The sequence below is a fragment of the Myotis lucifugus genome, unplaced genomic scaffold (assembly GCF_000147115.1).
Source record: "Myotis lucifugus unplaced genomic scaffold, Myoluc2.0 scaffold_51, whole genome shotgun sequence".
Lineage (NCBI taxonomy): Eukaryota > Metazoa > Chordata > Mammalia > Chiroptera > Vespertilionidae > Myotis > Myotis lucifugus.
In genome coordinates, this window is record NW_005871099.1 from 3,464,258 (window position 1) to 3,481,619 (window position 17,362).

A 17,362-nucleotide genomic window follows, 5' to 3' on the forward strand; every position below is an offset into this window, starting at 1 on the left:
CTTGCCCCCAGATTTACCCTTACAGGTACTTCGCTCTCTTGCTTCTCTGCTTCCCACCCAGGCGCTTTGAAGGTGACCCTCTGAGCATGCTCTCACCTCCCACGGTTCTCCAGTGCACTCCGCTTTCTTTCTTTCTTTCTCCTTTCTTTCTTTCTTTCTTTCTTTGCTTATAAAATTTGAGAGCTGGAAGGGACTGTATATAACTCAAATCCCAAATTTATAATCAGGGAAACCAGGCTTCAGGAGGTAAGTGACAGGCTCAGAGTTCCAATATAACTTCAGGGCTTAGGTGAAAATTACTACTTGATCCTCAGTATACTTTTGTTACCAATCTATTCTACCTTTTTTTTTTAAAGAGAAAGCAATGTATTAGGATTGAGAATTACAAACAATAAATTCAAAGAAAATTACATGGTTGATTTAAAGTTCATTTATATGTTCACTGTTTTATCTTTTTCAGTTTAACAGCAATGCCCAGGATGTAAGCTGTTTTCAGCACCTTGTACAAGCAAATGTAAGAAACAAGAAAGTACTAAAAGACGCCGTGAATAATATCACAGCAAAAGGGATTACAGATTATAAGAAGGGCTTTAGCTTTGCTTTTGAACAGCTGCTTAATGTAAGTAGCAATACCATCCCCTTTTCTTTTTCATTATTGAATTGCAGTTGCTGAATTTTAATATCCTGATAGTTAAAGCTATCTGGGTTAGATAACAGTGCTCTTTTTCATTTGTTTAAAAAGTGGATGTGTCCAGGCCATAGAAATCTTTGTACTACTTTTATTTTTAAATTCAAATTCAAAAGGTATACAAAATTCATATTTTCTTGTCCTTTTAGATCTTCTATCATATTTTCAAAATATGTTTAGAAACATATTTGTAAGGTATTTTAATTTTGCATAAGCACTTAAAACTTAGTTGGCATAATTAGAATATCATTTATTTTTCCTTCTATCAATTGCTACATTATTTTTTTGGAAATTTGTTCTTTTAATCATCAAATGGTTGGTGGAAAGATTTTAGTTTTAAACATCTACGTTGGGTATTTTAATTGTTCCTAAATGTACAGAAAGGTCAAAATGGTAGACAGTAAGTTGAGAGGGAAGATAAGTCCCAAGCAGGAAATCCTCAGGGAAGATTCCCCTGAACTAATCACCCACCCATGACTATTGGACTCGGACAGCCTGCTGCCTGACACTGGACTGTATTTTCAAATGGCTGTGCCAGCTTTTTCATTCTGAACTAGTTGAGAGCAGGAGTTTTCAGTTTTGTATCTCTCAAGAGACAGTATTTTCACTGTGTTTGAGAGTGAGGACCTAATCGCTCTGTACCTTGGTTTCTTCTCTTATACAGTGGAGGTCACCATCACATGTACATCAGATGGTTGTGGACAGAGGTGTTTATAGTATCTGACCCACAGTAATCCTCATGTGTAATGTAAGCTGTTGGGCTAGTGTTGGAGTTAAGATCATGATTACTATAATTAACAACTAGTACATGGCTGGTACAGAATCAGCAGATAATTCCTAATGAATTTGCTGAATCAGAAAAGCCCTTACAGGTGATCTTTTCTTCAAATTTGACTTTGATGTTCCCTAAGTGAATCTTTTTAAATAGGATTTGAGAGTCTGATCAGTTGGTTCATTCATTTGTTCATTCGGCCAATATTTTTGAGTGTCTCACAATTTCCTGTCACAGCACCAGAGCTGGAATTATAGAAATACTCCAGACCATTGGCTCTTGAGAAGCTCCAGCATACAGTAAATCATTATCCCAGTACAATGAGTTAGGGCCATCACGGGGCATTCAGAGTGTGTTTCTGGAGCAGCGTGGAGGAGGAACTCAACATACCCAAAGGGGATCGGGGAGGTGTGGCCTTTCCTTGAAAACAGGCTTTTGAGCAGTGAGTAGAATCTAGGTAGGTAGCCAAGAGAGGGGAAATCATTTAAGATAAAAAGAACTGCATGGACAAATGCCAGACGACATGGAACCTTGGGAGAATTGCGGGCTATTTGGCCATGGCTGGGGCATAGCAATACAGGAGCAGTGATGGAAATGGAAACACCATGAATTGTCAGTTAATGAAGTGTTTAGGAGCCAGGCAAATGGTAATGGTATGGAAATGACATGCTCTAACTAGTGTTTGAGGTTAAGCTATGGTGGGAATCCTGGTGTTGGAATAGTGGTGAAGAGATGTTAGGAGTGACAGGGTAACTAGACCAGGGAAAGAGGCTGCTGAGTGGCAAGAGGGATTTGGGTGACTCTAAGTTCTTTTAACAAGACTACTATGTAGATAACGGCACAGGAATCTAGATACTAGAGGGAAGGTGAGGGTAGAAAGAGCTGTTTCAGTTATGTTGACTGTTAGATGCTGTTAAATAAGTAAGTAAGGAGACAGAAAGGCAAAGCAGTCAGCACTGCAGTTTTGAAAGGAAGTTATATTTGGTAAAAATGCATTGCGTTAAATGATGTACGTTCATTAATAAAAATATGACAACTTAAAACTTTGAAATTCAAATGTAATTGGCCACTAGATTCAGATATATTCTTTCTATAGAAAAGGAATATAATTTTGTAAACTAATAATTATTTATCTCTTGAGTCAGTAATCGAGTTTTCCAGATTGGCAGGTTCATTCTTCTTCTCAGTGTTGTTCATTTAGCTGGCTTCCTTCCCTCTTATTCAGGTTTCACTTGTGAAATGCTAAGGTGTCTCAAGCCTAATGTAGGATTTCAGAGGCAGTCTCATTAGAGAGGCCACATTAACTCCCAGATTCATTGCTAGTTGCTGATAAAATATAACTTTACTTCTCTTGGCCTCTGGTGCTGCCTTTACCACCATTGTAAAGGAGTTTTATTATGTCTCTGTCATTCCTGGAGTAAATCTCAAATGTTCTGCTTTCCACGTGCCCCTTAGGTATGCACTTCTCCATTTTAAAGTAATTTTCCAAATGTCACGGCCTGCCTTATTCACAGTTGAAGCACATTTTGTTATTTCAAACACTTCTAGTCCTCTTATTATCATGTAATGCCATTCCCTGTTTTTCTGTAAATCCTTGCAAGGTTTACCTTTGAGATCACTGAAGCAAGCATCAAATAGAATTAGACATATCATTTTCCCCATAGTAAGCCTTAAATTAAGATTTGAATTATTCTTCAGGTAGCGTTTCATAAAATGTTTCCAAATACATTGAGATGCAATTTTTAAAACATTTTTATTGAGTGCATAGATGCTGCTCTATGTACTGGCCATGCAGGGATACGGCAAAGAAGGTTATGAAATAATATATTAAAGCAAATCAACTTATTGAAATAGTCATGTTCTTTATTTTACTTAATTCATTGCAAGCCAGTCAGGTATAACTCCGTGACTGTGTGATTGTGTGATTCTTTAGATGATTGCAAATGCACTGAAAAGTTCTGTGATGTACTTTGCTTTATCAAAAGTCCTGAGAAGGCTGCTTCTAGGAAAAATCATGTCGAAAACAAAACATTTTATTTCCATTTTCATGTGTCCTAATCTCTCTCTCCTGGGAAAGGTTATTATTACTTTATTTGTACCAATATACAAAGATCAGCAGCACCCGGTGTGCTAAGTTACATTGATATTTGCATTCAGTGATAAAATACCTCTGCAACTTTAAGGAAACTAAGTCCTGTGGTAGAAATTTGACTTATCACTTTTATGAGACAATCTTTTAAATACATATTTATTTTGCCCATGTTTAATATACAGATAAAAAAGACAAATCATTAGGGAAATTAATTTTAGTTAAGGGATTTCAACACCTTTCACAAAGTATTTTGATAGTCAAATTTTTAGACAGTTACATTCAAAGACAAGAACCACGTTTGAATGGGACAAATTGTTTTAGTCAGTTCTTGTGTTTCACAATGCTTGGATGAAAGCTTTAACTGCCAGTCTTCTAATGCCTAGTCAATGGGGTGAGATTTTTATGAAATAGGATTTTTTTCATCAGTAAAGCAAATGTTGTTTTTCTTAGCTTGTCCAACAGGAAATGGGGTTTATCTTTTTAAAAAAATAGAGCACTGCCCTCCAACAGCTTAAACACTGAAGGATAATTAATGATTTAAATATATATATTAAGGGCCAGGTTAATGTGCTGTCCAATATGGTAACCACAATCATATATTCTGTTGAGCATTTGGGATATGCCTGGTCTGAACTGAGATTTAAAGACTTATTATGAAAGAAAAAGTATATGTTATCTGAAGAATTTTTACATTGATTTCATATTTAATTGATAATATTTTGGATGACCAAGTTAAGTAAAATATATTGTTAGAATTAATTTCAGATATTCTTACTTTCTTTAGCATGGCTATCAGAAAGTTAAAATTATAAATTAGGTGTATCTCCATTGATACCACTAGGCTGGCTAGGGGGTTGGCATTTTGAAAGAAGATGAGCATTCATAAATTAATTCTAAATTCAACACTTAATGCAGAAACACACTTTACAAAAGTAAAAAGGCTGACATTATTGTTTCAGACCTCAAAGAAGCCCATATTCCTAAATTAAATTCATGAGAGGGGTCTTTTGGTGCTCATCCATTGTTCTCCTATTATTGACTCTTTTGGGACCTTAAAGTTCAAGAGATTTACATTAGGAATTGAGTCTTTCAGGATTAGAATATGTGTGGCAGGTTGAGAGAACATAGCAGAGGCTATTCTGGGAATAGGTATGAACATTTACAAAGATATGAAAGAACATTGGGTATTAGGGATCAACTAGGAGTTTGTAATTTCAGCAATGTAAAGTTAATAAAATAAAGTAGGATGAAGGAGGGAAGGGAGGAAAAATGTTTGTAAATGGTTTAAAAATATATGTGAATGGGTATGAACAATTTTTATTAATATTGTTTCTGGTTTAAATTATGGGGGGAATGACAACATAACTATTAATTAATTTAAAATCTATTAATTCACCACTGAGAAATTATGTTCTAGGCACTTACCTAGGCAAGAAAAAGGCACTGAACAAAAACAGGACTTCATGCCCTCATGGTCTTTATATTTAATTATGCAAAGCCAACAATGGGCAATCAAATCCAATATCCAATATATAATGCTGTGAAGAAATACAGCCTGGGAGGGAGATTGCAATTTAAAAATGTAGCTTCTGGAAAAGTTCTCATTGATAAGGTGACATTTGATCAAAGACCTGAAGGAAGTTGGAGCCTATGGATGTCTGGAGTGGGGGTGGGGGCTGAAGGGAAGGCTCTGTGAGGGGATGGGCCTGGACTCATCCAGGAACCAGTTCTTAGGATAAACATATTGGGCATATATTTTACTAATTACTTGCATCCTCTTCATGCTCTTTCATATGCTTTATATTTCTACCTTTTATTATGAATGACATACACATATATATCTTTTCTTTACAGTATAATGTTTCCAGAGCTAACTGCAATAAGATTATCATGCTGTTCACGGATGGAGGGGAGGAGAGAGCCCAGGAGATATTTGCCAAATACAACAAAGACAGAAAAGTGAGTGTAATTTTACAATCTTTTTTTTTAATCTTTACCTGAGGATATTTTTTTATTGATTTTTAGAGTGAGTGGAGGTGGGGGAGAGAAGGAGCGAGAAAGAGAGAGAAACATCAATGTGAAAGAGAAACATTGATCATTTGCCTCCCATAGGCACCTGGACCAGGGATTGAACCCTCAACTTAGGTATGTGTCCTGACCAGGAGTCGAACCATGCTCTCCTGGTTCATAGGTCGATGCTCAACCGCTGAGCCACACCTCCCAAGCTCATTTCTTTTAACAACGACATTTTGTGACATGCTACACCTCATGTTAAATGATTCACATCACATTTACTTTTGTAAAACTAATGAACCTCTCATATGCAATACTGCTGAATTTCTGTTAATATATTGTCTATTGTGCTTTAAGGACATGCACTTCTCTTAAAAACACATATCTTTTGTCGATACCAAAGCAACTTTGAAAATTCAGTAATTAGCCCTTAGTTTATATGATTTTTAAATAAATTTTATTTTTATTTAACATAAAAATTAGGATGTTCTTGAAGTTCAGTAGTTTCCTTATTTTCTAACATGGGAAAACTTTGTTAAACAAACACATTTCCATCTCCTGGTATTGCCATGTTCTGTAACTACTAAATGAAAATAAGTGATGACCAACAAACACTTTTAATTCAGTTCTACTTTTGAATGTATTTGCATTTTGTTCAAATAGCATTTACATATTTAATTGTTTATGTAAAGGACATATGAATATATTAGCACATATATGTATATATTAAAAATAGTATGTATCTGTATAAGGGAGATTTTTTTTCCACCATCTTCACATTGTTGTGGATGAACTGAAGAATCTTTTCTGACTTCCTCTCCTCATTCAAACTTCCCAATCTTCCATGCACCTACCGACCCTGTCTAAGGCATTGCAACCCACAGACCCTGGTATGGAAGATAGTTGTCTATCTTTGTCATCTAAGGATATGTATGATAGATCAATTCCATACCTGCTCAATTAATACTTGATACATAATTATCAACTCAGAATTTCACTAGCCATATGATCTTTCAAAGGACCAATGTGTAAAAGTGAAATTTGATAGATTTAGATATATACATTTTCAGTACTCTTAAAAAGTCTATATGTGTTTATAACTTTGTTTAAAATATGCTCTTTAAACAAGAAGTTCATTTGTAGCTTAAAAATACCAAAATTATAGTCATGAAGAAAGTTTGATTAGCTTTTTTTAAAAAATCTGAAAACTACTCTTTGAATGCTATTTTTCTCCCAAGCCTCTTGCTTGACATTAATATGGCTGCTAAATGCCTCATTTACAATCATTTTTCATCCACTTGACACCAGAAATCACTCAGAGCACCCAGGTAGGTGTGATGAGGTGCATCCAGAGAACTGATGAATGAAGCTACAGATACACAGCACAATTTAATGAGGCCAAAACATTTGAGAGTTAGAACAGAATGTTTGGGTTCTTTTGCGAAATGTATTACTCTGGGGGATTATAGATAGGTACAGCTTTAAAACCAAATCCATGTTAATCTCCTCACACAGCTGTTTCAAATTAAAATGAATTCGCTTTCTAATCTTTACCTGCCGCAATGCCATTACTTAGGGCTCACCCATGTGTACTAGACATCCTTAAAAATGGTGCCAAAAGTAAAATGAACTCTATCAGAGAGTCCAAACAAATGAATAAAGAAAAGTAAAACCAGACACAGAGCTGAAAGATAATTTCCAGGCCCAGCAAAATTAAGATAGTGGCCCTTCTGTAGAATAGCAAAGGGGTTGCTTAACATCACACATTTAAGCTTGTCTTGCCAGTTAGAACATTGCTCTCTGATTCTTAGCTTAATTCTCAGAATTAAAAAATGAAAGGCAGTGAAAATTAATAAAGTGGGTATTTCAAAACAACTAGTAAATGACTGAGAACAAGTGGAAAAAAGCATATGATAGATGGGGAATAATTTTCAAAATAAAGAATGAATAGCTATAAAATTTAATCATCTGACAATAGATACATCATTTTTTTAATTAAATAAAAAGTCTGTCCTAATTTTCTATCAAATCCAAAGTAGCGAGATAAAATCTATACCCTATAAAATTTTAAAGCAAATCACAAATGGCTGACTCTGTGTATGTGTTTTATATGGTAACAGTGACAATTTTCAATTTTTCAACAGATGGTAGGGAAAATTATTCATGGAAAATAATTCATTGCCTTCTCTCTTGTCTCTCTCTGGCTACTTCATCAGGCAAGAATAAAGCCTTTAGAATGAATGTTCAAACATATGATAATGAGGGCATTCAGATGTGTAAATTTTTTTTAATGTGTTTTTATTTCAGAAAGGAAGGGAGATGGAGAGAGAGACAGAAACTTCAGTGATGAGAGAGAATCACTGATCAGCAGCCTCCTGCATGCCCCAGACTAGGGGTTGATCTTGAAACCCTGGCCTGTCCCTGACTGGGTATCAAACGTGACCTCCTGATTCATAGGTCGATGCTCAACCACTAAGCCACACTGGCTGGGCCAGATGTGTCAAATTATTTAATACTATTTAACAAATGCACTGCTTCTAAAATATCTGTAATAAAACTTTTCTAAAAAAAAAAAGATACTTTCAACAGTTTCCAAATGATTTTTAATGTTAGAACAGGAACTATACCTTGTTGATAAAATCAAATATATTATTTTATACCAGAGTTACTGGGTAGCTGAAAGCAATAATTGCATTGTAAGACTGGCCCTGCCAATAGAGAGATTATCAAAGGCAGGTTTTGTGCATGTGTGTGTGACTGTGTCCTCCTCTTTAACAGGTTTATTTACATTCGTTTCTTTCTGAATAAAGTTAATGTTGACAGTTACCTAAACTAAGGAAAATGTTATCAGACTAGTGGCCTGATGCATGAAATTCGTGCAAGAGTAGGCCCTCACAGCCCCGGCTGCCTCGGCCCACTCAGCCCCGGCTGCCTCGTGGCCCAGACTGCCTTGCAGTACTGGCCCCGCCCACTGGTCATTCTGGAAGGTCATTCCCCCATCTGGCCTAATTAGCATATTATTTCTTTATTATATAGGATATATTTCCTTCAGTCATATTACTTCATGTATTTTATAATCTTTAATATCTAAAACAAATCTTATGAAAAATGAGGTTAAGTATTAATTAAGCAGAAAGTGTAAAATATAGCATAAACCTCAGAGGATAGAAACTGCACTTGAAGTAATTTCTAGGTAGAACTGTATCACCTGCAATTGGGATTGCCCATTGTTTGTGTTAAAACTTCACATCAGAAAAGGCATTCCATTCTCCTTTTTCGGTGGCTGCCTCATTGATAGATGAACACCTCTGTTTACAATATATCTCTGTAGGTGTCTTCCTCACCCAATCTTTCTAGAGTGGCCCCTTCCCCCAGAAACTCCCTTAGCTTTCTCTATGTCAGCATCCTTTTTTCCTTTTGTTTTCTTTCTCCCAGATTACCATTTTTAATTTTACGAATATATTTGTTCACTCTTTAATTTGAACTCCCCTCTATGATAAGGTAGGGTTTGTGTTAATTTATAACCAACCATTAAACCCTTAGTGGTTAGCACAGTGCTTGAAACACAGTAGTTGCTACATGATTACTGACATACTAATATCAGTAAATATGCAATAAATATACACCTGAGGTAAACCATAAGAAATTCATAAATGTCAGGAGAAACTCATAGCTTTGTTCTTTTAATGGGAAGTCGCTTAAAACAATATTTGTCTTATAATTGGAATGTGGAGTAAAATTGACGGTCTATTCTTACACATCATCTTATAAGTAGGGAGGATTTAAGTTTATATAAAAATGATTGTATCAATGGCACTTTTCCATTGACCCTAATCAGTCCAACACATAGTTTTTCATGAGGATTCTCATTATTAGTGTCAGTAAAGTATTTGGCTTTACTCAAGAATAACATTTGAAATAAATCACTATATTGCTTATTTTCTGATATCTCAGCTGACAGCAGTCTTTGCAGAGTTACAAATTGCTTGGAAATGCAATGGGCCTGTAACTTATTCTTTCCTTATAAAGTACTATAAATGAAGGCAGAAGGAGGGGGAACTCAAAATTTCTTCCTTATAATCTGATCATGTAAGGGTGATTCATTATAATTGTTGTTTATAAATTAAAAATACCATCATAATCCCAACTCATGTATCTGTGTTATGCACCCACATGTAAGATATGAGAGAAAAAGAAATATCTGCTTCTTTTAGATAAAAGTAGATGACTATTGCATTTCACTTTTCTTTTTAAAGTTGTTTCATATTGTTAACTTAATCAAATCCAACAAACATCAATTAAATTATTGCTTCTGTCAGACCCTTGGAAATTCCATACAGACATATCTCATAGGAACAAAATGACATTTAGACAATATTAGACTCTTTTATTTAGAGCTTATTGTTAAATGTAAGAGAGTGAGCCAAATTTTTTCCTTTAGAAAGGTATTATTTTGAGGAATTTTAAGTTCATTTTGAGGCATGAAAGGCTAATGTCCCACTAATGGGAAACGTTACCTCTTTGAATTCTGATGGTTTGACTACAGAAGACATTCTAGTCATCACTGTTACTGTTGTTATAATTATCATCATCTTCATTACCGTAGCTAATATGTACAGAGCTCACAATTTTTCATATAATATAAATGCTTTGCATGTATCATTTTATTTTCAACTGGATTAATCATATAATAAAAGTATTTTTATTATCATCCTCATTGACATTTTGGAAATTAGAAATTCAAAATTTGAGAAGTTAAAGTAACTTTTTGAAAGTCCCACAGCTATTAAGTGACAGAGTCAAGAGTTTAAATGATCTACAGTCCACATTTCATAGACTTATGTGGAATGTGCCTGGCGGTCCTCTGTCTCTCTCTTCTCCCGGGCAGCCCTGTGGCTATGCCCGTCATCATTTGCCCACCCAGGAGCCTTCCTTCTTATTGGACAACGGGATTTTACCACTGAAGGACATGCTTCCCACAGCTTTAACAGACAAAGATGGATGAAACTCAGCTGTCAAAATTTTGCAGGCTGCAAGTACCTTTCAGATCATTGGGCTTTATAAAATAAAGTGTGAAAGGGGTATTTGGACACTTTAATTTACTTTATAATACTATAAAACTAGAGATATGGGTTATTCAAATGCTCGGGATTCTGGGATCTTTGTGAGTTCTGGAAACCACTGCAGAATTTTCTTCTAAAATACTCAGTCCAATCTCCTATTTTTATAGGCGTAAAGCCAAAAGTTTTAGTACACATAGTAAATTAATAAAACGCATTTCTGACATCATTTCTCTAATATGTTTCGATAGCTGAAGTTTTTATTTTAGTTTTATTGGCTTTCTTTCTTCATAGTCTCATTTCCATTATTCCTTGGAGATTTGCCTAATGCAAATTAAACTTGAACTCTGGGTAACTGATAATTGTCGAGGTGACAGTTTCCAGTAACTGTGTTCTGCTGGGAAACGAGAAATTCCTATGATTTTTTAAAATAGTTTGACCCTGTGGCTTTGGAAAAATCTTAATTGACGACAAGTATTTTATTCTTCAACAAACAAAACAAAATAAAGAGATTAGCAGAAGTCCAGTATTGTAGGATAAAGTTATAAATCATTTGCATATTATAAGAAACAAATCAGTAATGTATTTCAAATAACAAAATTTGTTAATTAAAAGTTTTCTCTGATCAAATAAGGCAGACTTGATGTATCAGCTTTATATTATTGGAATTATAATTTCTCTATTCAGAGAAAATTTGGTTTTTGAAACAACTAAAGGCCAATTATGAAAGTTTGAGGCTACTAAGGACTGATGTTTAATTGTTTTCAGTTTAATTTTATTAAATACACTCTTAAATATCTATTGCTTCTATGCATATGCTTATGCTTATACAACTAAACATGAGTCAAGGATTATGAGAGTTTTTTTATTCTTTAGGAATTAATGCAGTACATAAGTGGTACGTGAATTAAGTATATTTTATTTTGACTGCAAAAGTTTGTTTAACTCCATTGAGCAAGTCTAAATAACATTTAAAAAAGGTTAAGAATTTATCATGATATAATGAAACTGCCCAGATTACAAAATGCAAGACAGCTATGAGCCCTGTGTCGGCTCTGCTCTGTTATAATTAATTGCTTTACATGTCAGATAGCATGACATATGTCTTAGATCCCTCTGGTGAGAAGTTGAGACCACTCATTTGATTATGGGCTTTTTTTTTCATTTAACAAATATTTATTTCCATTTATTTATAAGACACTAAAATAGATACAATAGATAAAATAGTATAATCTTGGAACTGTTTTAACCTAATCCAATGTTTATTTAACACTACTTTCCCATATTATTTCTGTTAAAGATCTGGGCACCAGCATTATCAAAATATTTTTCAAAGCCATCTATGATTGTATATGTCTCATATATGTACCTCACAGAAATGAACATTTCGAAACATGAGCCTGTTGAAAATCACACAAATTAGTTGAGGAACATTTAGCAAATTTTCTATATTATTTAGAAAAGTTTTTAGTTTGCATTTGTTACATGAGTCTAATATTGTGATTATAAATGTACCATGCAGCATAAGTAATGTTTTTACAAAAGTTGACTTTGTTTTGATATAAAGTTGGTTTAAATTAATTTGTTTGAGACTTTAGATAAAATACATAGCTTGTGTGAGTACACATTAAGGATTTTGAGTTACTTTGTGTGTCATTTTATTTAAGACCATCCAAATGCACTAATAAGAAAAGAGCTCTAAAAATATACATAATTGGGAATGTAGTTTACCTTGATTTTTAAATTGTGCATATTCCAAGGAATCGCTTTATTTTTCCTTTACCTAAAATTATAGCTAAATCTGAAGTGTAAATTTAAAGAAGTGGAAAACATGAGAGCAGGGCATAGCAATCATCTCTGTGGATCTGGATATCTGGAATTTTAGATTAGTTCATTATTCCACAGGGTGGCAGTAATATTATATAGAATAGGAAGAATACCATCTCAAGTCCAAGTGGAAAGTCAGTGTGAAAAAAAATATTTTAAATTTCACTAATTCATCATGTACATGCACTATAACGTGTATTTCACATGTTTATGACGTTAAAATTCTTTCATAATTACCTATTATGTATAAAACAAAGCTAAATTAGACATAGTTATGGCATCTGCAAGTGAAATAATTTTATTGATTTTTTTCATTGTCATATAAGGAATTTAAAATTTTAGGTAATTTTTAGTATACTTTTTCTGAAACAAATATATATTTTTAAAAATTATTTCTGAAAATTCTAAGATAATCTGAAATCATTTAATATAAACATGCATCTGATTGGTGTATATGTATGTATATGTGTGTGTGTATGTGTGTGTGTGTATATCCATCAAGAGAAAAATAAGAATCTTAGATAAAGTAGAAAGATTTTGTAAATATTATAATTGTAAGGTAGTTGCAGAAGTTATAAAAAGGTTACATTTAAAATTCTTGAGATTTTATTACCCTCATGGAGTTCGGAAAATTTCAGAAAGAAAAATATCTTTTAAAATGTTGACAGTAGCCCTGATGGTGTGGCTCAGTGGATTGAGCATCAACCCATGCACCAAGAGGTTACTGGTTCAATTCCAGGTCAGGGCACATGCCCAGGTTGCGTGCTAAATCCCCAGTAGGGGGCGTGCATGAGGTAGCAGATTGATGTGTCTCTCTTGTGAATGTTTCTAGCTCTCTCCCTCTCTTTAAAATAAATAAAAAACATATTAAAATATTTAAATGAGTAAACTATAATTGAAAAATAAAAAATATAATGCTTTATAAAGATAACATTTTTAAAAAATGTTGACAGTTAAAGCATATACATTTGTATAAGGGGAGGATTCAATCAGTTAATGTTATATTCGAATAGCCAAGGACCTATGTGAAAAATGAACAAAGACAGATGGGGTGGTGGTGGAAATGAGTGTCCTTTAAAATTTTATGAAATTATAACTGTGACAGAAAGTATACTTCCACACCCAGCCCTGATCCTGAATCCCTTAATTTGGATTTAGGAGGGCTCCAGGGGAGTTGGAAAAACTTTAGTAGTAAAGCAAAGTTACAAGCTTTTTTTTTTTAACCCTTATGTTTTTTTGGCTGATTTGTGTTTATTTGGACTATTTGATAAATAACATCACTCAAAATAATGACATGGTATGTCTAAGTGTAGCATCTATGTCTCTATGTCATTAGAAATGCTTGCCTGGAAGAGACGTATTAGTGGTATTCATTTATTTCTTTTTAATGAAAAGTGTTTCATGAAAAATTTTTTTCCTAGAACACTGTTGTGGGAACAGGAACAATGAGAGAAAGCAATGCTTTAAGTTGAAAAGTGGAGACATGCTTTCACATGTTAATTATAAAGACAATCCCCGAGTGCTTTCTGGAGCATCTGGGTTTTTTCCCTGCCCTGAATTCATGTGACAGTTGTGTAGGGGCTAGCATTTAAATCGAGTCATCAGTAGGGTGGCCAACCTGCTTATCCACAAGTATTTCCATTTAGGAGTAAGTTCAACTATATAAGCAGTAACACTCCATTGAAATATATAGGCAGCCTAAAAAGGGATCCAATTGAAGAATTTAAGAAAATAAATCTTGTATTTTGAGAGGAAAAAAAGTGTCATTAGTCACTCACTTTTGTTAACCGAGAACCAGTCATTTGTTCTTGCCACTTGAGGTGATTAAAACTCAGCTGTGTCCACCGAATGCCTCGGTACATAACGAGCTAAGGCAAACCTGGACGACTTAAGGGTGGCTCACATAAAACTTTACAAGTGAAACGGCAACATCCCCGATGTACGTTTTTGGGCAGGGGTTGTTATAACGTGGTTTCTGTGTGGCCGAGACAAGTGAGAGAACAGAGAACAGATGTGAAATCTCTTTTGAGATTTGAGCTCTGCAATCATGTGGAAAAGATGAAACAGATGAAACAATTAGAAAATGTCAATTCAAACAGTCAATCGACATGAATTAGGGAAAAGCTCTTAACATAGTTCAAACCAGAACATGAAAATCATGGAAAAGTGATTTTCTGCATGTTTATCTTTAGAAAAAGCTAAAATGTGGAACTTAGAATATTGGTTTAGATTACTAAATTGGTAAAAATCAACCCATGTTAAGTAGCCATTTTATTAAATACTTGTTAGCATCATTAAATTTGTCCTCTACACTTTTATAGTATTATTTAAATTCAATGCCTCTCAATAAATACTTAAATTACTATAATTTAACAACCATCTCAATTAAAGTTTTAAAGATTTGCATATTTTATAACATGTTAGAAACTATCTATTTTGATTCTCTTTAAAAATTGTCGGAGCTTAAAATATTTATATACACCAACCATCTTTTATAGAAAATAAGTAATATAACTAGCATAATCATACCTATGCATCCTAAATATTTCCATAGTGTGAAAGTAGTAAAAACATCACTAAATTTAATTGCCTTAAGCAACTAAAAGCATAGTGATGTCCTTTATGTATACACTAGAGGCCCCGTGTATGACATTTGTGCACTCAGTGTGTGTGTGTGTGTGTGTGGGGCGGGGGGGGTATCCCTCAGCCCACCCGTGCCCATTTACAGTCTGGGGGCCCTCGGGGGATGTCCATGGGGAGCGGGCCTAACCCGGCAGTCAGACATCCTTAGCACTGCCACGGAGGCGGGAGAGGCTCCCACCACCACTGCTGCACTCGCCAGCCATGAGCCCAGCTTCTGGCTGAGCAGGGCTCCCCCTGTGGGAGTGCACTGACCACTAGGAGGCAGCTCCTGCATTGAGTGTCTGCCCCCAGTGGTCTGCGCACATCATAGTGACCAGCTTTCTGCCGTTCGTTAGATTTGCTCATCACCCTTTTATTACACAGGATTTTTATCACTACATACCTATAAAGTACGGGCAAATTTCTATTGTGTACTGACTAGATATATGAATAATATGTTTTAACCAGGTAAAACAGGTGAACTTAGACTGGACCTGAAAGGTGCTGTTTCTACTAATAAAACCTTAGTTATGATCTTGCCATAGGATCAGGATATGGTGCAGGGCACCTTTAAATTTCATAACTGAAGTCTGTGGTGATATTTTTTTCTGTCTGGTGCCTTCTATAATGCTTTTCTGGTCTCAATTTTTCTTGTCCCATTAATCAACTATGAAAAACATGCTTTTATTTTTATTTTTTTACTTTAGCTATATTGTTGTGCAGTTTAATTAAAGGGTATGCAGCCTAACAGATACCTACATTTTTATTCACCAGGTACGTGTATTCACATTTTCTGTTGGTCAACATAATTATGACAGAGGACCTATTCAGTGGATGGCCTGTGAAAATAAAGGTAACATCCATTTTCATGACCACGTTTTATTAGAAAAAAATAATTTGGTAGTTGTAGTTCTACATATTATTATTTAAAATAATCTAAAGTTGTAGCTAATTTTATAGGACTCAAGGCTAGAATAAGATGCTGACAATGTTTTCTGTGGAAAAACAACACAACAGACTTTTTGTTACATTATATAAAAATTCAGACACTGGTGATATTGTACATTCATAAAAGGATATATTAAATGATACTTAATGATGCTTATTAAGTATAACCTTAATGTGAAAAACTAACAATGAAAGAATACCTAAATTACATAAAACTTGGATATAAGAAAGTGTGACATATATACATTTTTGTCTGGTTAAATTAATGTTGTTTTAAAAATGTATTTTTACACATTTCTAAATAATTCATATTTTGTGTAGTAAGTCCATATTTCCTTTGTACTCAGAAAAAATATAAGATATTATTTGAAAGATAAATAGTGATCACATAGGAATAGAAAGAACCTAAATGTATTCTTAAAGTTATATTTAGGCACATATTTATATAAATATGATTATCAGATACTCATGATCATTCGTCGTCAATAATTTCCCCCATAGAAAACATTTTTAATGTTATCAGGTTCACTACTGTTTTGTAGAAAAATAATTATTTTGTACAATGTAAGATAATGTAGCAACATTTCTAATAATCTATGTATCTGTAATGAATATACAATAATCAGTAATTTTCAAATTTATTGGTGGTGTTAATATTTTACTGTTTGCCAGTTAAGGTGAAAAAATGTTTTTCTTACGAAGCCATAAATAATTGCATGAACACTTCTATAATATATTTTCATAAATATGTATACATATGTTTCAGGTTATTATTATGAAATTCCTTCCATTGGAGCAATAAGAATCAATACTCAGGTACAGTTTTTCAAACCTTTATTAAATTATTGTTTTCAAAATATAAGGTATTTTCTGAATTATATGTGCTCAATATGCAGAAAATAGGTGAAAATGAAAATATTTTACGTAATAAGTTTACATTTATGCATAATATTACATTTGTAACAAAATGATGAGTATTATGGTAATATATTGTTGTTTTTTATTCCTCACCCAAGGATATGTTTTTATTGATTTTAGAGACAGAGGAAGGGAGAGGTAGAGAGAGAGAGAGAGAGAGAACATATATTGCTTGCCTCCTGACCAGAGATAGAACCCGAAACTTGGGTATATGCCTTGACTGGGAATCAAATCCATGACCCTTCGAGGCACTGTGATGTGGCTCCAACCAACTGAGCTACACCAGCCAGGGCAGCAATGTATTACTTCTTATTCCAGTAAGGTTCCAAGGGTTCTAAAACTCAAACATAAAATATATAAGTATATTGTTCTTCTCAGATGTGAAAAACATCGTACAAAACAAATACAATCAAAGTTACTAA

General features: G+C 34.0%; 1 protein-coding gene across 1 annotated transcript in view; it reads left to right on the forward strand.

The window, feature by feature from the left end:
* Window positions 1-17,362, forward strand: part of CACNA2D1 (calcium voltage-gated channel auxiliary subunit alpha2delta 1) — a 377,680-nt gene that overhangs the window by 297,250 nt on the left and 63,068 nt on the right. Inside the window, 4 exon segments of the mRNA XM_023753781.1 lie at window positions 461-619; window positions 5,407-5,511; window positions 15,849-15,927; window positions 16,789-16,838. Coding sequence (XP_023609549.1) covers window positions 461-619; window positions 5,407-5,511; window positions 15,849-15,927; window positions 16,789-16,838 — 393 coding nt within the window.